Source organism: Lutjanus erythropterus, chromosome 11, assembly GCF_056507025.1.
Source record: "Lutjanus erythropterus isolate fLutEry1 chromosome 11, fLutEry1.hap2, whole genome shotgun sequence".
NCBI lineage: Eukaryota > Metazoa > Chordata > Actinopteri > Lutjaniformes > Lutjanidae > Lutjanus > Lutjanus erythropterus.
The window spans coordinates 14,502,262-14,523,824 of NC_139327.1; the positions used below are offsets into that span (position 1 = coordinate 14,502,262).

Genomic DNA, 21,563 nt, shown 5'->3' on the forward strand with positions numbered 1-21,563 from the left:
GTGTAGACTATATTTTGTCAATCAATGCTTTATATGAACTTTGGCTGCTGCATGAATTTAATGTTGACATTATGTGACACTGTGTGGTACTGGTTCTTGTGTGACATCTCAAATATAGTACTATAAACCATTCTTTCCAAATGTGAGCTGGCTAGTGCTGTACATCACAGTCTTAACGCGTTTATCTCTGTCTTTCTTGCTGGTGCAATTATCAGTATGGCAAAGGCAAAATTAAACAGGTACTCTTCCACATGTCCAGGTACATAACCTGGTGATAACCATAATGTCCCTGTTTCAAATCCTGCTGGGGACCCTTATTGTTGTTTTTCACCCTTATTTTCTATTCATGTTTCCTGCCACTTTCTACTGTGAACTGAAGCAAGATGCCAAAGCAGGATTAGCTGACCAAAACACCACAGAGGATATTAGCCAGAATCCTGCAGCTTATTGGCCAGCGTTAGCTCTGAATCTCAGGGAGGTGGTGTAACTGCAGCTGCATTGCTCTCAACTTTCAGATTTGAATACCTGGCTTATCTGTGTACCTTTGCATATGCATTTGTTGGATATGCGTTTGTTGGATAAATCCTATCAACCAGGCAAATCCCATGAAACAGCTAATTTATGTCCATCTCGAGAATTCAACACAAGTGAGGGAGGGGGTTGCAAACTGTTGAGAGGTAAAAATGATCCATGTGTAAAAACATTCAAAATGTGAGGTAAAATGTCCCTGCTTATATAACATTTTCTGTGCACGCTGCCGCTCCACAAGTCTACTTTCTGATCTCTTTTAAAACCTCGGGACCTGGAAAGCCTCTAGGCAGAGGAGCTTCACACATCGCTGATGAAAAGGTATGACACATACTTGACTTCAATTTCTATCTTTCCATCTTTCAGTTAGTTGATGTCTTCGGCTGGAACAGAGACCATGGCTCCTCACTCTATTCAACCGTGCCAAGCAGTTTTCTGTATAGTTTGCCATCAGATCAATATCAGTTTAGCTGTAGGAGGGAGGGAAACCCATCTGTTCACATGTTGGTGCTGAAACACATGGCTTCCCCCCTGGTTCTTTATCAGGCCTACGAGATGTAATGATAAAACATCTATATGTTTACTCCTTAAAGCTCCACAGACATTTTCTACATGCACAGAGACGCAGCAGAAAGGTGAGCGTTGACTCACACTCCTTGAATTGAAGATGCCAACTAGAACCACAAAGAGTTCTTTGGCTTGTTCCCATAGGAGAACCCATTTTGGTCCCTGGTAGAACCTTTTATAAAGGCTCAACTTGGAAAATGTTCAGAGTTCTACCAAGAATCAAAATAAAGGGCTATACCTAGAACCATTTTGTGAAAGGTTCCACCCAGAATTTTGTAGAGAGGCTCTACTGAGAATTCTCCTATGGTGTATTGGTTCCATGCAAAACCTTTTCTGAGGCTTCTATCCAGGACCTTTCCACCCTCTCAGGGTGCTAAAGGAAACCCATTCAAGGGGTTCTACTGAGAACCTTTTTTATGAATTCCAAAGCTTTTATTGAGAACCCACCAAGCTGGTTCTACCTAGAGCCTTTTTAAAGTCCATGGATTTTTATCTAGAACCCACCCAGGGGGTTCTACCAAGAACCTTTTTCTAGATCACACTCAGGGGGTTTTACTGAGAACCTTTTCATATTCCACAGGTTTTATTTAGAACACATTCAGGAGGTTCTACTAAATGATTTTCATATTCCACAGGTTTTATCAAGAACCAAACCAGGGGGTTCTACCAAGAACCATTCATATTCCAAGGGTCTTATCTAGAACTCATCCAGGAGGTTCCACCACGAACCCTTGTTTATTTCCAAGGGTCTTATCTAGAATCTCTGCCTGGAGTTCTACCGAGAACCTTTTTAATATTATGGCACTAAGAACCCTTGACAGCCTTGCCAAACAAGTTCGTCTGGATTTTAACAAACCTTTAGGAACTCTTTCTTCCAAAAAGAGGTCTTTGGATAAAAATGGTTCTTAATGGAACCCATCACATTTCACAAAGAACCCTTGACAAACTCTTTCTTCAAAAAAGGAACCCTTATTTTTAAGAGTGTATCAAATGTGGTGAAATCCATGGATGTGTATGCATGCACATGTGCAGGTAAGTGTGCCGGTGCGTATAAGTGGTTGAAGATTTACTTAAGTTACCCAGAGGAGGCTTTCGGAGGGAAAAAAAGGCACTTTCAAACATATACTCTGTCAAGACTTATCTTAGCCCTCCAGAGGCAGCAAGACAAAGCTCACACATTTTAAAGTCTCCAGTGGTAAATGAGGCGTTTGAGGAATTGCAAATGCCAGAGAACACACACAGTGACAGTTAATTTTTATAACCTTTTGTGAAAAGACTTTCCAAGCAAACATTCAACCTGAGACAGACCCCCATCACTTGTGCCCCATCCACCCACTCACCCCAGCAATTTGCTGCCTGTCTATCTCCGTCAACCCACACAAGACCAGCAAATACTGTAAGAGCTAAGACTAAACTAAAATATGCCCATGCTCTTCACTGGTTGAATGAAACCCTTGTTTGCAACATTATGTTACTTTGAGAAGTGATTTTTTAAAGGATCAGACAGCACAGGTCTTGTTTAAATGTCTGTAATCAGTATTTTTAGATTAACAATAGATTGTCAAAGGTTTCCGTGTCTGTGTGACACAATGAAGGGTGTAACAGAACATCTGTATTTGACAACCTGGGAATGACAATGGGCTGGACTATTTGAAAATTGGGTCAGTTATAGCTGCAAACCCACAGACAATTATTGCCCAATTGTGCAGTTCCTCTCAGCTCTACTGAGCTTTATAGTGTCTTATAGCTGATTGTATTGGTTTTATTGCTGCAACTTTGCTCTTCTGGTTCAGTCTCAAGGCTGTCATCAGTGTCATTTCCAACTGCACGCAGCAGTTTTCAGTGAAAAAGGCTCTGATAAAACTGCCTGGCATCAAACCGTGAACAAAGTCAGCGACTAGCTGGTCAGCATAGCATTTAGCTGCTAAAGAGACAGATTCTTCCTCATTGGTTGGTGGGGACCAAAAACAGAGCACAAAGGAACATAAACATTGGACACTAGTCAGGTGGCCAGACACACAACTCCAAATGTGTGCTAATGTCACTCTATATCAGCTGGATGTGTAAAAAGTAGAGGTGGCAATATCAAGGCATTTTAGCGACATAGTGTATTTGTAATGATCCATAATTTAAATAAACAGATGAATTGATGAGTTTCCAGGTGGAAAATGTGAAACATGGTTCTTCAGTTTTGCATTCCCAAAGTACCATGTCCAAGTTTTTTTTCCCTTCAACTTCATAGAAGCCAAAAGTAGCGTAGTTTGTTTACATCTGTTACATTTCAGCATCCAAGTATATTCATAAGGAATATAGTCCAAATGTCAAGTAATGGGTTTTAACTTTCCAATTATTGACTTTTCTGCAGACATAATCTTTCCAGAAAGAATCACACTGCATCTAAGAATCGATTTTCCAACACTCCTAGTAAATAGGTTACAGTTTGTTTGCTATATCAACTCAAAAAGTGATGAACTGTAAATTCAACACTGACATTTTGTCTCTGCTGTTCTCAATTGCCCAAAAAAATATATGGAAAAAATATGTGTTTAAAGATGTAACTTTGAACTGAATCACTTTATCAGAAGTTGCTTATTGTAGTTTAAAAATTGATGAGGTAACATCATACAGCAGCATAGTGAGCCTTCAGCACTGACCTGAACCTCGATGCCGTATCCCAGGTAGACCGTAACCAAGAGGTTACACTCTACTCCAGAGTCGGGTTGCTGCAGGATTTCGATGTTACCCTCAGGGTCAGTGAAATTCAGACTGCACGGCTCTGTGGGAGACAGTAAAAAGACAAGTGATTCCCTTTTTCCCGGACCACTGATCTTTCTGACAGCCCACCTGTGTCTCCATGGCCCCGTAACCCTCTAACTATCTCTGCAGATTTCCTGTCTGACACTGCTCATCTGGGCCTTGAGCCCTCTGTGGCCAGTGGAAAGGACAGACAGGACACATCAGGGAAAATCAGATTGTTTTTGACACATGAGCAACTCTGTTATCCCTAGTGGAGAGATGAATAGCGGGTGTGAAGCATACAAAATGAACAGCAGCATGACCTGATGCTTCATCTTCCTGTCCTCTGAGAGGGATGTGTTAAATCTTTGAGGGGAGGTACTCTCAAACTTTATTTCCATCAGGGAAAAACTTACTCGGATGCTCTTTTTTTACACTGTATAAATAAACAATTTGTTTTAACTTTAAAAAGTTCGTGTCAGAGCTGCCTTACAATGAAAAGTTAAAGGTTGACTGAATTTGAAAAGACGTGTGGAAGTAATTTTGTAATAATTCAAAACAAATTAACTTTTCTTGCCAAATAATTAAGATCTACTTGAGAGAACATGTTCACTTAGCTTAAGATAGAGAGAACCAAGAGCTCTTCACTCACACTGACAAATATTACAAATTTGAAGAGTCAGTTTTTTATTTCACACAAAGAACCTCCAGCTGCATCTGCTCTTACTGGAGCTACTTTGTTCCAGCATCAGCACAAATACAAGTTGTGAAACTGCTCCTAGGGAATTTATTAAAGGTCCAGTGTATAAAATTTAGTGGCAGGAAAAATGCAGGAAACACAAAAGGCTGTTATAAGGCTGTTAAGCTGTTCTTTCAGCATTGTAAAAACCTAGTGGTTCATTCAACCCTAAGTTTAAAAGGCTAAATATGTAGATGGTTAAAAATGTATTTTATAATTTAATGTTTGGTTCAAATGGCAATATAAATAAGTTGGTAAAAAAAATAATAATAAGATAAGTTAGTAAAATTTTTCAAGGTGTTAAAAGATACATTATGGTAATTATGGTGGTCCTGAAAATGAATGTGTTCATACTTTGGAAAACATACTGTATACTTTGTTTGAACTGTTACATGACTAAATACAGATGAGCAAAGGCAAAAGCTGCTTGTGGTTGTCTTCCTTCATCCTTATTCCTTGTTATTCCTCTTTGTTTAAGGGCACAACTTATGCAGATAAAAACAGCTTATTCTAAGGTAACGAAAAAGCAATGATTCTTAGTTTTACACTGTAAAAAGGAAAAAAAACAAAAAACAAACTCAATTTCAAGCCAACTTATTGCAATGGATTGTTGCAACTCAATCTCTTCTGTTTTAAAAAAACTTGAAAAAAAATCTGATCTATAATCTTTACTGAAGATCATTTACTTTTCTTCTTTAGACAAGCTTGAATCTCTGAGTTTTAGGAAATAAAAATACACAGTGAGCTGCAAACATTATTAAAGTTAAATGGTTTTAATTGAAAATATTAAAACATTAACCATTCTTTATTTTCACTTCACTGAGTTTCCCCATTCCTTTTTGAAATATAATTCTTTGGTTCTCTTAGTAAAACTTTTTAAGAGTTTGAGTTGCGGGTAAAACCCAAAAATCTATGGCAGTAAGTTGCCTTGAAATTTTGAGTTTTCTCAACTTTTTTCTTTTTACAGTGCAGGTGATCATACACTAATGAAAACATTATATAACTTTTATATTCATTCTGCCAGTGGATCCCTCTAAAGTTACACACCCAGCCATTAAATTTTAAGTGTAATGAGGTAGGGACTGAATTCAACACTAACCTTCATCATGGTTAACGATGCTTTCATCATTGTGCAAACAAACAACCATGACTTATCTTAAAATGTTCTAGAGAAACACAAAAAGTTCTTTTAATCATATATGCTTTTTTCAAACTCTAAAATGGAAGGACTTCAGGAGGGTTTTAACTCTCAAACAATGGATGCTGGTTCTGATAATAAGTCTGATAATCTGCTGATCAATTTTCTATAGAAACTTAATTTAATGAGTTGATGGAACTTTGTAAAGTACATTCATCCAACTTATCATTTCAAGTTAAAAAGAATTTAGAAAATAATAATAATTCTAGGTTAATTTAACCTGATTGAATAAAACTATATATTTATGTTAGGTTAATGAGAAGAAGAATTAGTTGATTCAACTAAACTCCTGTATTTTTAAGTTTTTACAGTGTTATTTTTTCACAAAGTTGTTTGGATGTTGTGCTGAGTACATCACTGAAAGTCAGAGAAAACAGGTATACCTGCTGTTTGCATGGTGGTAATGGTGGTAGTCGTGGTAACGGTGGTGGACGTCATGGTGTTACCATCTGAAGTTTGGTTGGGGAGCGGATGATCTGGGCCCGTTTTGTGTTTCCCTGCTGTTTCCCTCGCCTCTCCTTTCTCCATCCTCACCGAGGGTGCCAGGGTGGCCTCCGCGGGAAAAGTGCTCCAACTTTGAGATCTATCTCTCTGTGAGGAAAAGGACGCCGCTGGGCCATTTCCACTGACTGAACCTCTATTGTTTGGTGTCACCTGGGTGGTGAGGGAGTCTGTTGTTGGCTCTACCTTGTCTTCCCCCCCGGCCTTCTCCTTAGAGGGCTTCTTTTGTGGGAGAGACACGGGCGGCCTCGGCGTGGTGGGGGAAAATGTTGTCAGTGGGGAGGTGGCGGCTGCAGTGGCGGTGGTGGCAATGTCTGAGAAGGCTGGGGCATCCTCATGGGGCACCAGATGAGTGACAGGTTCTCCTGTATCAGAGCCCGGCATGGTGGAATATGCAGCCACAGAGCCATCCTGCCTGAAAAAGTGCTGGTCCCCTTGGAAGTCCCTTGTAAGTAGGTGCTCATGGAGCAGCAGGCCCTTGAAGACAGGCTGGTGGTTGGGGATGTTCACTGGTGAGACAGTGGTCACAGCATGGACTTCACTCTCTCTGTCCAGTGTTGATGAGTCCCTCTCTAGCTCCAGTGTCCTCTTACTGATGCCGCTGCTTTCCTTTAGACCTATGTAGTAAAATAATAGAAAGGAACATGGTTGTGTTAAGCATAATATTACAAGGCAGTAAGCTACAAAAGCAACACACAAGAGCAGTGCATCTTCTTGACAGTTTCATTATAAAATCATCAAGTCTGTCACCCTATAATCTACCAAAATTATGCCTAATGAGGTGAGAGACTGTCCTCATGTATAATTCTTCCACACGTTTTGTTGCTATTTAAATCACTTCATTATGCATGTATGTGAGCGTGTGTGTCCATGTGTGTGTGGCTTCGGGGGGGAGGAGCGGTGGTATCATAAGTATAATCCCTTACACTATCCATTATACAAGCTTTAATAACAGCAAAACAGTCTGATGGGCTGGCATATGTAGGTCACTGCAAGTGATTGTGCCCTGTGTGCTCTACACTGTAAAAACTGTTCAAGTTAATTAAACTTAAAATTTCTAGTATTTATTTTCAGATCATTTGAGAAGTTAAAAACACACCTGAAGCATAAAATTAAGTTTCTAAAGAAACATGATCAGTATGTTAGCAGACTTCCCAGCATGCATTGCTTGAGAATTAAAATTCTCTTGAGACCTTTCTTTTTATAGTCTGAAGAAATTTATGATGCAAACTTGCAGTGTACCTCTAATGTACAGCTGAAGCTTAAATTTGATGTGTGCAAATTTGCTTTTAATGTTTGACTGAAGAAATACATGCCCTACCCATGTTTCCTCATAATATTTTATTATCTTATTGAATGTGTTTTCTCAGATTCAACTGAATTAATATCAAGGCAGGCAATGTATTTTGTTTTTACAGTGTAAGACAACTGCTTATTCTCAAGCACATCTTCAGTTTTAAATCCAGATCAATTCTTTCGGTATGTGTAACATGTTATACTGTACATTTCATTCAATTACATTCAAAAAGACAAAGCACACATGGACTACAAGGACATTCTTTCAAGGTTCCTGTGGCCGATTAATACTGACAGAGGGTGAGTAGCAGCTTGCAGAAAACCAGTTTATTATCAAAGACAAATTCCACAATCACACCCCGCAGGCAGTGGAATCTCAGAGCGGCAAAACGCCAAGCAGAAATAGTCTTGTAACTTAGGATAAAAAGGTTGAAAAACACATATTTTTATAATGTATTCTTCTGTAGGGTAGTATTCTTATTCCCTCTTTTTTCAGCTCACACACACACACACACACACACACAAACACACACACACACACACACACACTACTCAAACACAGTGCAGGCATTGTTAATGTTCCAGAGGAGGAGAAGCACTCAACCAGCGAAAAAGTCAGAAAACCACAAAAAAATTAAAATGAATGGATGAACATGTGGGTGTCAACTGCAAAATGTTCAGATTTAAAAATGAACTACTACGGCATAATAACTAAAGTGAACTGAAAAAAAAAAGAAAACAAAAAAACAGTATCCCTTATACAATAAATCAAATTATACAAGACATTTGTATGCACTGCAAAGAGTACTGCAGAAGGGTGTAAACTTTTAATTTAAGCCACAATTTATGTATACTTTTTAAGGATAATTTTGCTGTGTTATAAACAGTGACATGTAAGACTTCTCTTTCATGTTAAGTTCACCCAAAAATGGGCAAGTTATATTTGCACAATGTCACTTAAATGCTGATGTTTGAATTCAGGGAGCAAAAATCAATTTGAAACTAACATCAGCCATAGAGGAGGTGCAGATTTTGTAATTAACACTGGTCCAACCATAGGGTGAGACAACTATAATTCTGCATTTTAGTGAAATGTTCCTTATTCCTTCATCCATCCACACTTTAAAATTGACCAACTGCTCTCTCACCTTGAAAGCATGGGCCAGTAGTTTCTTTTGCAAACAGCTGATTTGCAACAGACAGTGTAGGCCACTGTTGTAAAATGAACATCATTCGTCACGGGACAGTTTGCAAATATTACTGACTATATGCATTAATTTAAGATATATTCAAGATGAGACAAACATGTTTCAGTCATCGATTAGTTTATATATCAAGTAATTTTTTTCCCCAAGGATACCCACCTACTGCTGCCTGCCTCTGACTGACTTATCCTGATATTCTTACTCTAACTCCGCCCCATCATCACTCCTCATGCTTAACAGCCTGGTCAAACATGCGCAAATTGACGAGAGTGGCCACAACTTTGGTGAACTTGATGTGAATAAAAAAGGCAGTGAGTACTAGCCAATCAGAGGCCACATAGGGCTGCCATCCTAAGAAAAAAAAATGTCAGAATGATGTGCACCAGAGGGCATTTTGAAGCCAACTGAAAAATAAGTCAGTATATTCTGTATACCTACATATGCCCCTGCACTACACATGTGGTCCACAGCAGCTGACATATGTGAAAGATTATTCCAAATCACAGAAGACACTTTGCTGACACGAGTTTAAACATTTAGGCAGCGGCGGCCTGAAGGTTAGAGAAGCAAGCTCGGGATGGGAACCCCCTGAACAACAGGATAAATCTGGATGGGGGAAAGTGAAAAACAGCTCTTGCCCCTCCCTCATTAGCAACACTGTGGTGCCCTTGAGCAAGGCCCTTAACCTCAACTGCTCCAGTGGAGCTGCTCAGTGGCTGGCAGATAAGACTGTAGTTGTTCTGGGCAGCTTCCAGGTGTGTGTGTGTGTGTGTGTGTGTGTGTGTGTGTGTGTGTGTGTGTGTCACTGTGTGAATGTGATCAGGGTGTGCCTCCAAAAGAAAGCATTGCTTTTAGTGAATTCTCCCTGAATAAATAAAGGCTTAAAAAAACAAAACTTTTAGGCCAATGTGACATTTTTCAGTATAAAAGCCACAAACAAAAGATGTTCTCTGCAGTGACTTTGGCATTTTGGCAATGACACTGCTAATCCATTTAAGAGACAGACTGAGCTCCAGTTTTAATGAAACAGCAACATAAACAGTTACAGTTTAGTACCAGAAAACAGATGCACAGATTTAATAATTAATAACACAATAACTTCCAAAAATAATAAAGTAATACTACCTGATTATTATAGGAAAGAAAGGAAGGTTTAAAGCAGCACATGTTGCCGTCACTTGTCTTTGTGACACGTACCAGCATTAGTCATTGTATGTAATCACTTATAGTAAAAGAGGCAGGAGTGAAGAATTTGCTTTGGGCAAAAAATCTAGTTTTAGCTGCAGAGCCTCCTTCAGCTACAGAAAATGATTTACAAAATCTAAAGGAATAGTACAGCCTGAAGTACTGTGAAACTCATTATCTGCTCACCTCTGCGCCAGTTTAAACATCAGCATATCTTTTAACTGCTCAAGATGGACAGATCAGCCAATCACTTCATGCAGTGTAAGTGTTTTATTGATGCCAAATGATTGCACTGTGAGTCCAAAAGTGCCATATTTAGCCCATTATCTGTTACATTTTCCTCAAATTAGTTGTTTGGGGAAATCTGATGAATAGACGGTTCCAACCACTGCAAATCCTCCAGACAGTGTAAACATTAGGAAAGATGAACTTCTTTGTATGTCCTCTGTGGCTTTGACAGGACAGTTATCCTGAAATGATCAAGTGTTCTCCAGCTGGCTGCTAGTTAGACATACTCAGATGACAACAAAGATTTTTTCCCTCATTTAGGGACCTTTATGTGGAAAGAGTTTTCTTCAGGGTTTGAAACTGTAGTGCTGACTTGTGGTTCTAAGGTGTGTGTTGGCAGGAATTCATTCTACCTCGGTAAGATAGAGGTAGAAATGCAGTGTATAACTTTGGGCACTGCTGGACATAAAAATAAAACATCTATTAGGATGGTGAGACGAGCTAAAAATACCACAGCTGACTGTGAATTCTTGCTTTCATTTTGGCAACAATACAATCTCAATCATTCTCTTTTCCCATCTAATTTTCTGTACTTTACCTGTTTCACCTCCATCCAACATTTCTTTACATCTTGACTCTGTGCAGCTGTTTATAGCCAATTTCCAAATATAGAAAAACGCTAAACATAAATGTTTACCTAAAGCTAACAATGTCATCCATTCCGTGTTTTTCATGGCATACATAAATAGCTAAGATACATATTGAACACAGTGAGGGAGTTCAGATAATCCTCTTATTTGTCAACGTACATGTGTCTACATGAGACAATGGCATCTGCTTTGACACCTTAATTAGCTCGCATTCAGGATGACAGTTTGTCTTAATGAGGGAGAAAAGCTGCCAGCACACTTTTCATGCTTGCAGATGAGAGGATGTTGTTGACACAGGCGGCAAATGAGTGAGATATCTTTGTGTTGAGCGCTTCTGTTTTGCTACAAGGCTCCAGGAGGATGAAGGAGCCTCAGCTGGAAGTCAAAATAGCTGGTTTGCAGAGGTCAGGTGAATGGAAATACGATGTTGATGTCCACGCTAAAAGTCTAGTAAAATACAGCACAGTCACAGGTGAAACCGACAGTATAGCAATATATTCTCAAATGCTTTTCAAGGTGAGTTTGTTCAACATCTTCATGCCTTGAAATTCTATATCAGATTTCCCGAAAACCCTCTGAATTATATCATACATCCTCTGGTTGCCGATTTATAAGCAGCAACTACATGGACAATATTTCTTTAACCTGTTAGAAAACATTTTGATTAGAGCTTCAGATTTAAAGCTATAAAAATGTAACTTCCCACACTGAACTGTTGAGCTAGAACCTTATCCTACCAGGGGCGCTAGAGTCTATATAATGACACCTTAGTAAATTATGTGCAATGTGTGCTGTTTACCTGTTGTTGTTGTTTTAGCTGTTAGATGGACACTAAATAAAGTCATTCAATAAGATGTGCATTTGCCCAAAAGCACTTCGAGCAAGAGTATGTATGTATGTATTTTCAGATTAAAATCTCTAAAACCATTAAACATATGTTAACATAGGTTTTATTTGGTTGTGTACTTCCATAATGCTAAATGTTTTCAAGAATGTTCAAACTCAGGGAAATTTGTAGTGTTCAAGGTAACAGTGCTTTTCCTACAAGGCGTTGCTAGTTGCGTAACTTCAAGGAAAACAAGGGATATGTTGGATACATCAGAATGAGGAAGTGGGTCAGTGCATGAGACTAAACATATCATGAATAAAACTTTAACATTACCTCGTCCATGAACACGATTTCTGCTTGAGTCAAGTGATATTAATTTTTTCACATTACTTTTAATCACATTGGCCAACTTCCTTCCTTAAACTCTGATGTATATCAGTGTTTTCCTGAAAGTTATAGCAGCCAGCAACTAGACAGTAACAGCTAGCAAGAAACACTCTCTTACCTTGAATAAATTATGGATTTCTGTGCCTTTGAACATTGTTGGAAACATTTGAGATAATGTAAGTACACATTTCAACAAAATATATATGTCCAGAGTTTTTAGACATTTTAATACAAAGCTTACATAATAAGCTTCAAGTATTTACATGTTTATTACTGTAAATGCCATTATTTTCCTACTGAATGGATTATCAAAGGTTTACATCACCCCTTTCAACCTGAAAGTTCCCTCTGATGGGACTGAATCAGGTCACCCTCTTCCAACTGAGGTGGTTATCGGAGGCATTTTTAGTCTGATTGGACTATTTCATTTATTAGTGGAATATTAAGGTATATTTAAACTCAACTATAAAGAATTTCACTGCCAGTCTTTAAAGTCTATACCTATTTATCCTCATATGATCAGTTCTTAACATCTGATTTAAAGAAGAAAGCTTGCATATCCTACAATTGACTGGCTCATTTTGGTTATATTGATTACAGGCGGCAGTTGCTTTTCCTCCCACTCTGAAATAGATGCTTAAATCTGCTTGCCAGGGGGCAAACGTTCACCCTGCAAGACTGACTTTGTCTTTATTGATTGTGCGAGGATTCCCATAGCAGGAAACATACGTTTAGGTTTTAAATAAGAAATGTAGTCTGAGTAAATGTGAAATTTAACTGTGCCACAGGAGAAGCTCTGCTTTGCTCATAAAACTTCAAAAGTAGTCGTAAGCAATTGTAACATTTTGCTGATGCAGAGTAGTTTTTACCACCATCCAGATAATAAAAGTTTGATCAGGCTATTCAAGGGGAAGAGTAAACAATTTTGTTACAAAGCCTCTCCGAGGCTGACAGAATTGACACATGGTTTTACATTTTACTGGCAGACGTGACAACACCACATTTATCTTTCTTGGCGACAGAAGCAATTCAAAGACCTTTTGATGTTCTAAGATGGAGGAGAAACATTTCCTTGTAGCCTTATTCTGTCACAACAAGAGCAGCTAAAGCCACACTATAAAGGCAAACTAAGCATATTTGACATGTCTCACGACCGGCAACAGTAAAGAGTGTAAAGGGAGGTCTTCATGAATGATTGAAGTATATGTAAGACTCATAACTGCAAAGTATACATTAATCTTGCTCTCTCTCTCTCTCTCTCACACACACACACACATACTGGATGGTAAAGCTGGGGAATTGTTCCTTTGCAGAGAGTGTTTATTTTATTACGGTGTTGAGCTCAAGAGTGTAGAAATGGGTAGGGACAGGAGATGTCCCCACAAATATCCAGGGATTACTGGGGATTACAGGGATAATTGCCCCAAGCAGTAATTTTGATCACAATTTTTTTTTTTTGCAAAATTACATGTTCCCTCTCATTATGCCTTACATTGTTTTGGTCCTCTTGATCACAATTTTTTTTTTTTGCAAAATTACATGTTCCCTCTCATTATGCCTTACATTGTTTTGGTCCTCTCCCTACCTATAGCCATGGGTCTCTTCTTACTGCCAAAATATTTAATATATGAATAAAGCGACTTGCAACAAATCTAGTGAGTTATGTTGGATTCATTTTAGGAGATGAGAGAAGGATAAAAAAGGTATGTGAGACCAGCAGAGAATACATCGATGGTAATGGTAGACATTGCAGTGCAAAATATTTCAAATTTTTAGCATCCTCCACAACAGAATTATGTGACATAGCCTCTTCACATGAGGAGAACACATGGCTGACCTTGGAAACAAGAAGCTAATCATTTCGATGCAACAACACGCAGAATTATAGGACTTTAAACAGTTAGAATTTTACCAAGAAAGGCTGACATATGCAAACAGAGGGGATACACAAAGTGAAGTTGTCCTTTTACTATCCATATTGGAAATGAGTGAATAACATAACATTTACTTAAATGTCCACAGAGCAACATGGCATCACGTGTGTTTTGTTTTGCCACCCTGCTGTTCCATTGGACTGCTTATTTATTTTTCACGCTCCGTCCAGCAGGTGTCTGCTATCTACCGTCTGCCTGAATTCATGTGAATCCAACATTATTCAGACCATGCATGCTGGAATCTTAGTCAGCACTCCTCTGGCAGCACCACATTATCTCTTCACCTCCCCTTGCACCGTGCACCTCAGGCAGGAGACCAACCGCTTTTACTATGTTTATGGGGACATCTTCCCAGCAACAGTGGCATAAAATATCCGCCCTTGGTTGAACTTGCAATTGAACAGTGTCCCTCATTTTCTTGTCTTGTCCATCTCTGTCTCTACCTGTGTCAGTCAGCTTTAGACCATCCTGTTTCTGCCCCTCCGTCAGAATATTGAGTGAAAGCAGAGTAAGAGTGGAGAACTGGGTTAAAGCAGAGTTTCTCATACACAGATCAATACAGGATCAATGTGTACAGGTTGGAGACCTCACTGTGGTGATTATAGAGGAGCGAATACTGCTACCATACTGTTCTCCTCACTGAGCCTTAATTGGCGTTTCAGAAAATAGAGCTGAAAACTGAATTGTAAATGTAATTTGTTGAGTATTATTGTACTGTAAATAAAATACAACCCAGGATATAACCAATTAGCATCTCTTTTAAATGCAAATCACACTCACTGGTTTTAAACTGTGTGAAGAAAGCCTGACAGATGAAAGGCAACATAAAGATTATGGTGTGAAATTCCATATTAACTAACACTAACATATGTACAATCTATACAACAATGTACAACAATATGACAGATAGAGAAATCTATGTTTCTGGAGAAACTCACAAAGCTGAAATTCTAATAATTCATATTTGATGAGCCTGCATGTCCCAGTGGAAGTTGTGGCTATTCAGAAGGAATCTTTTGGCTAGAGCTGATTAGATCACCCCCAGACAAAAACAGAATTTAATTCAAACTCAATCTGTATCATGTTCAATTTTTCACATTTATAACAAACTAAAGTTCAGGAAAATCTGACCAGAATTGATTTTGTAATCTTGTTTACTTGCAGACCTTGAATGGTGGTGATGTTAACAAAACTTTTTTTTTCCCTCAAAGATTTAATTATGGTATCAGCCATGACAAAGGTCAAAATGTGACTAGCAACAGACTAGGTAAGCCTTGTTTTAAGCCTTGCAGTTGTTGACCACAAAAAGGTTAAGAGCAGTGAGGAGTCAGCAGAGCAGTCAATGGGTTTTTCAATTTTTTTTCTAAAATTTTCTGCCACCACGAGAGGTCATAAATATGCACATAAAAGAATGATGGGTCTAGTAATATGTGAGATTAGATGTGAGAGTTACTGCCCAGCGCCCTGCTTGTCACATACACATGCACGCGCACACACATGAACTATCGCATGATCTCCCACAGAACAGGTGAAGATAATAAACAGTGAATCAGACTAATGAGACTCATGCACACTAGACCTAAAAAAGATACTTTTGTAATAAACCTAGAAAAATAAAGTAAAAATAGAATAAAAAAATATGGATAGAAGACAATGACAAATGAAATAGATAAGAGAGAGACAGAGAGTACAACATTTTAAAGTTTATTGATGGCTGATACCAATATACTGTATTCACTAATACTGTGCATATATGTACAATACAGACTCAAAAACTGTATGCCAGGCTTGGTTTGTGTACCTTCAACACAAGTTGTCAGTACACACATAAATTCAGCTACCCTTTCATGCCTTTGCTGTTGTTCTAAAAAAAAGACTCCTTCTGTCAAATATGACCCGCGGTGAATTGATTTTGTATTGTGCAAATTTTAACATACTGTGTTGAAAGATCAAATCCAGCCTCTGTTAAGTGTTTAACAGCCAACACTTCTCATACATGTCACTTGGGACAGACAGGCAGACCATTAGCCTTTAAACAGTAGCAAGAGAAAGGAAGAGAAAGGAAGCTTTTCTATAACAGCGCTGTTGTTATCAGATTGAATCAAATATTTGTTCAGAAACAAGCTAATGCATATACTGAAACAAGTTCATTTGATTGGCTTTCCAACCTTGTATTACCATCAAGTTGACAAAAATTACAACCTTTGACAGACCTTGATTCTCTATACAGAAACACAAGCAGGCCCTGCTCTCGCCCGTCTCCATCCACAGTTAGAAAATCACACCCTACTGCAGCCAATTTAAATTTATTGTGCTTGAAGGACTCCAATCAGGTATAGATGTACCGTAATATGCTGGCATAACCAGTCTACTGTCAGAACAAAGTGATCGTGATGTGCTCTGTCAGCTTCACAGAATGGGTGTCATGCTATCACATTTAACCCTTCACACGCCAGCAAGTTGCATCAGGTCACAGGCAATGAATAAAATCACAAAGAGATGACAGATGTTAACATTTATGAAAGTTGTGCTGTATACTCCCAAGTACTGAAAAATGTTTCGCTATAGGCTGAGTGCAAGTGACAGCAGACAAAAGCGCAGAAGAGAAATTTAATCAAGCTTGTTACTCTGCACAGTTAAACTTAATTTACTGAAGCAGATCCAGCAGCTAAAAGTAGATACCAGACTGCACACTCAAGAGGTTATGCGTGTAACTGCATTACATCACACCACATCGAAGCTGGTTAATTAGAGCTAATTCATAAATTAGAGGTGGTAATTACCATGACAGAATGAGATTACTGTTATCTTATTCTGAGCAGTGGCACAAATACAATAAAATACCATTTATTGTCCTTGGGGATATTTAGTTAATGAAATGTTTCTTCTTTGGTGTGCACATTTATTAGAGCCCACTTAGGTTCTCAAAGGAAGCCAGAGGTGTTAAGAGTGTGGAAAATTTTCACCTGTTCCTGCAGAAACTGAGTGTGTCCTTATGTACTTAATAGGATTATAAAGATGTTAGTTATATGTTCATCATTTCAAATTTCATCCTAAAAATCCCCCAAAATCCAAAAAAGGTGGGAAATGGTTGGAAATTAGCAAAAAATTAAACCAAAAAAAAGGTTGGAAACAGCTATTTCTAAGGCAAAGGTAAAGTAAGTACTCTATGTCATCTGAGACCTCTAACACAAAAATTCAGCAAGTTGTAGGTGCAGAGACAAAAAAGTATTACAATCATCCCTGGTCTCCCTCTCCTCTCTACTTTCTGTTCCTCATAATTCTTCCATAATCTACTGGTCAGGTCAATTTAGTCTAATTATTTGTTTTTTTACTGTTGGCAAATTAATGGAACTCGAGACCACTTGTGAAGTCGCACTGACACATGAAAAGGATAGTTGCTAAGCAACCAAGATGTATCCCCTGTTGTCCAAAAAAAGTAACAATATAAAAGTGGCATTTTCCTCAGAGTCTATGGACAAAATAGGTAAAAATGATCACATTTTCTTTGCCTTTAGTGTAAAAACATTTAAAATGAAAGTGCAGGCACTTTCAGGAAAAGTCAGGACTGGTACCTGACTTTTCTTAATTTAATACGTCAGATCTAATACTGGCTAAATTCAACCAATCAGATCAACACTTCCATGGACGCTTCTCACTGTCATCACACCTAAAACCACTCTCATAGTTGCCAGGTAATCCCTCCTGGGATACTGACTGGCGGCACACAAACTTAAAGTCTGGCAAGATTCTTGCATGATCTTGTGTGATTCAACAAAGTTATTGCGCATATAAATTTGAAAACTGTCAAAATGACCGCTGTGGCCGGTCTAGTGTTACGAGTTTTCAAACTGAAGCTTAATATGCAGCATTATTATCAGATATCTAGTTAGTGAAGCAGAAAAATCCTGACAGTATGAAATTACCAAAACAAACCTGGGTGGTTCATTAAAACTAGTCTCCGTGTCTTAAGGTCAAGCTTGTTGAGCTGTGCTAAAAATAAATATATATTTCTTTGGCACCCTGCCACATTAACGAATGTTTAAAAAGTTGTAGTCTCTCTCTAAATCTTACTGGATGAAGTATGAACATGAACAGGATGTTATGCCACAGCAGGTTCAAGTTTTCATTTATCCCACGTGCATTAAGTGCTCTTACTTCTAATACATAATGAATTACCTCTTGATTCCTCACACGGCTTAGCTTTTTATTTCTTATCTTTATTCTACATGTTGCTCTATCCCATGCTTTTATTATACATCCTGTATTTTAGACTGAATTCCAGAGCTTTTAATTTCTTCAGTTGTCTAATTGTGTTTTTGTGTTTTTATGCTGCCTTGCTGCAAAAAGAATTTTATCTTGTAGGACTATAAAGATGAACGCAACATCTCAGCTGGGCTGCTCATTTATTTTTCTCCACATAATGAAGAGAGGTGCACAGAGGCGCCATATCTGTATCTGTACCTGCTCATCCAACAGAATTAGCTGTCTCTGTATTTGGATAAAAGACCAGAAGTGGGTGCTGTTCATACCAGAAGTACTGCAAAACTGGGCAAATGTTGTATTTTCTAATCTACTACTTATTGGAAATGCAAATATTGTACCTTCAAAGCATCAAAATCATTCAATATTGTCATATAATTAATTATGAAATATATTTCACCTTCATCTGTCTCTTTTTTAATTTTATTCTTAACTAAGTTTTATAAACAGTCTAAACCCCTTATGTTTAGTTATAAAATGAAGCTTCATACATCGAAATCATCTTTTAAACATTTTCTCACTGAGCTCTTTCTGTTCAAGTTCTAAGCTTCATTTTGATGTAAGATAGGTTGCGGGGGTTTGCATGAAACCAAGCCAGCTAAGACACAAGAGACTCAGTGCCTGCAGTGCGCTGACTTGGTGGGGGCGACTACAAAATATTGCGATCGCTTTTCAATTATGTGTAGTAAATGAAACAATTAATCAGTGAAATTAAAATCCTATGATGCAAACAGAATGGGCATTTTTATCTTGAGGCCATCCTCAATAATAGGAAGATACTGACACACAGACATGTCAATCATGTGTTTCCCTTGCTTTATTTGTGCATTTTCAGGTAATTTATTCAGATTCAGTTGTATTCTTAATAATGAAAGCATTAGAGAAGGCAGATAGGCTTTGAAGAAGACTTCTAAAATTACAGCCATGTGTGCAGTTTCACCTCTATAGAACAGATTATAACAAAGGATGTCCAGACATCTTGACTATGTGCATCTTTTAGAGTGGCGGTCCAAGCTCATTTCCCTGATATTCAATGGATCCATGACAATCTCTCAGTCTGACTAAGATGACAGAGTGAGCAATCATAGGGGAATCCTCCTCAAGATGGCAACAGACAGCCTCCTCTCTTCAGTTGCATATCAATGGAGTCATCAGTGAACACTCAGTGCATGGAGAGAGCACTAATAAGATGGGACAAGCTACACTTGAGGCGGGCTGCTGATTGACATCAATCTCCTTATATCCAGGGGCTTTATTTCCTTATTATTACAGAGAGCCACTAGACAAGCAAATCAATAAGCAGCTTCCGCTGGGCTCGGATACGAGGCCTTCAGATCACTCTACATGACTCCTTTTACGGTCCTCTGTGGAGGTCTGCACTCACAAATTCATTTTAACACCTAAGGTGAAAATTTCCTGGCTGTGACATTTGCTGCAAATCCTGCAGTTTGTGCAGATTCCACACTTGTTTGCATAAAGCGATAAGGACAGACTATATAGGAAATAATGGGGTGAAACTGATAAATGATTCCATTAGTTAACTTAATGAATTGATAATTTAATTTGGTTCGTGGGTGTGACAGGTGCATAAAAGTGGAAAAAAAAAGGTAGCTGGGAGAAAATGAAAATTAAATTAAGTGAGCGTTGGCTGGAAGAACTCACAAAACAAACAAGAAAAGGTCACAATTTCATTCCTCACACAGTAATTTCCAGTATAAAACAGGAAAAAGGCATCCATGACTGTGCAGAGATTCCAATTTCCGAGCATCAGATTTTCCTTTTACTGTCTGTCTGGTTCTCGAGTCATGAGGATAACAGCATATTGAGATGAGACACACTCTTATCCTCCATCTGCCCTTTGACTTCATTGAGCGGAACCATAACTTTTCCTTTTCATTTATTACGGCCTGTCTGTGTTCCGGTTCATTGAGCATTGTCCTTCAGACAGGCTTTAAACAAACTGTGCCTTAATGGTGCTGGGAAGCTCATAAGAGCTGACCTTTAAGCTCAAGCAGAACAAAAACAGAGCAACCCAGCATCGCTATTTGCATGAAATCTAATGTAAAGCGGCAAAGCTGCAGGGGGGTAAATGGGACAACTTTAAACAAGTCTGAACTCTATAGTGATGGGATGAATGTGGTGTAATTGGGAATAATTTTCTAGCAATTTGTTAACTGAATCAATTTCCCATGCTGCAGCTGTCCCTAATTTTTCCTCCTCTGTTTATTCTTTGCTTTTTTACCTTTGTTATGTTGTTCTTTTTTTTTTCTACCAGAGAACTAATATAAAGAATGAATGAGTGCATGTCTTGTTGTACAAATGCCTGGCATTAAAATTACATCACTTTCTGTAATCATGGCAGAATCTGGCTCATATAGAAGTTGGATCCTTGTTGTATTTCAATTTACCAAAGTGCTGCATCCTAGAAAATACTGGGAGGAATGTCTCTTTTCACACTTCATTTCCTCCCATTAGAGTAATTTATCTTTTCATTTTCTTCTCATTTACTCCATGGTGGAAGTCAATTAAGATCAGAGCTATGGGTGAAACAAAACCTGCAACTTCTACATCTTTAGTGGATTACTATGTATGAAAATTTGCAACTGGATTATTTGACTTGGGGCTGTATGAGGTGCTTATGGATAGTCAGTGTACTAACTACAGTTGATGGAGGTTAAAAGAATCTTATAATCTTTTGAAGCAGCCTTTTCTAATGGGAAACTGCTGTTGTATAGATAGATAAATGTGGCCCTTTTAAAACCAACCAAACTCCATAGGCAAAATTAGTAATGTTACCATGGCAGAATGCAGAAGTTGCTGGTCCACCACTGCCTTGATCTCTTAATTAGTTTTGTGTGTGTGTGTGTGTGTGTGTGTGTGTGTGTGTGTGACTTAGGTAGTTTAAAGGCTAGTTCAGATATGCCAAACACAATAACACAAATAAAAAAAGAGATCAAGGTAGCAGTAGACAAAAAACTCCTGTGTTCTGGAAGGTAAAATGACTGATTTCTCTTATGGAATTTAGTTGGTTTGGAGAGAGTGATATTTGGCTCATTTTATGGCGGTTTCCCATCAGAAAAGGCTGTTTGATGCCAAAGTAAAGCAGTTAAAACAAAATACAGCATACACTTAAAATTATATTGATTTTTTCTATCCATAAAAAAATGACTATCCATAAGTACATCATACAATTCCACATCAAATAATCTGAACTACCCCTGTAACAGTAGTTGTGAAGTAGACGTTTTGGATTAATAAACTATATATTTGATTTTCTCTTCTGGTAGTGTCCCTGCATTACTATCCTAGGTGCAGCC

At 38.3% G+C, this 21,563-nt stretch overlaps 1 protein-coding gene across 3 annotated transcripts in view; it reads right to left on the minus strand.

Annotated features, from left to right (window-relative positions):
- Nucleotides 1-21,563, minus strand: part of LOC146318757 (seizure protein 6 homolog) — a 149,997-nt gene that overhangs the window by 64,959 nt on the left and 63,475 nt on the right. For all 3 annotated transcript variants that reach the window (XM_084730889.1, XM_084730887.1, XM_084730886.1), the window contains exons 2-3: nt 6,152-6,886; nt 3,750-3,871 (exon numbers count right to left, since the gene is read on the minus strand). In XM_084730889.1, coding sequence (XP_084587015.1) covers nt 3,750-3,871; nt 6,152-6,886 — 857 coding nt within the window. The remainder of the gene's footprint in view (nt 1-3,749; nt 3,872-6,151; nt 6,887-21,563) is intronic.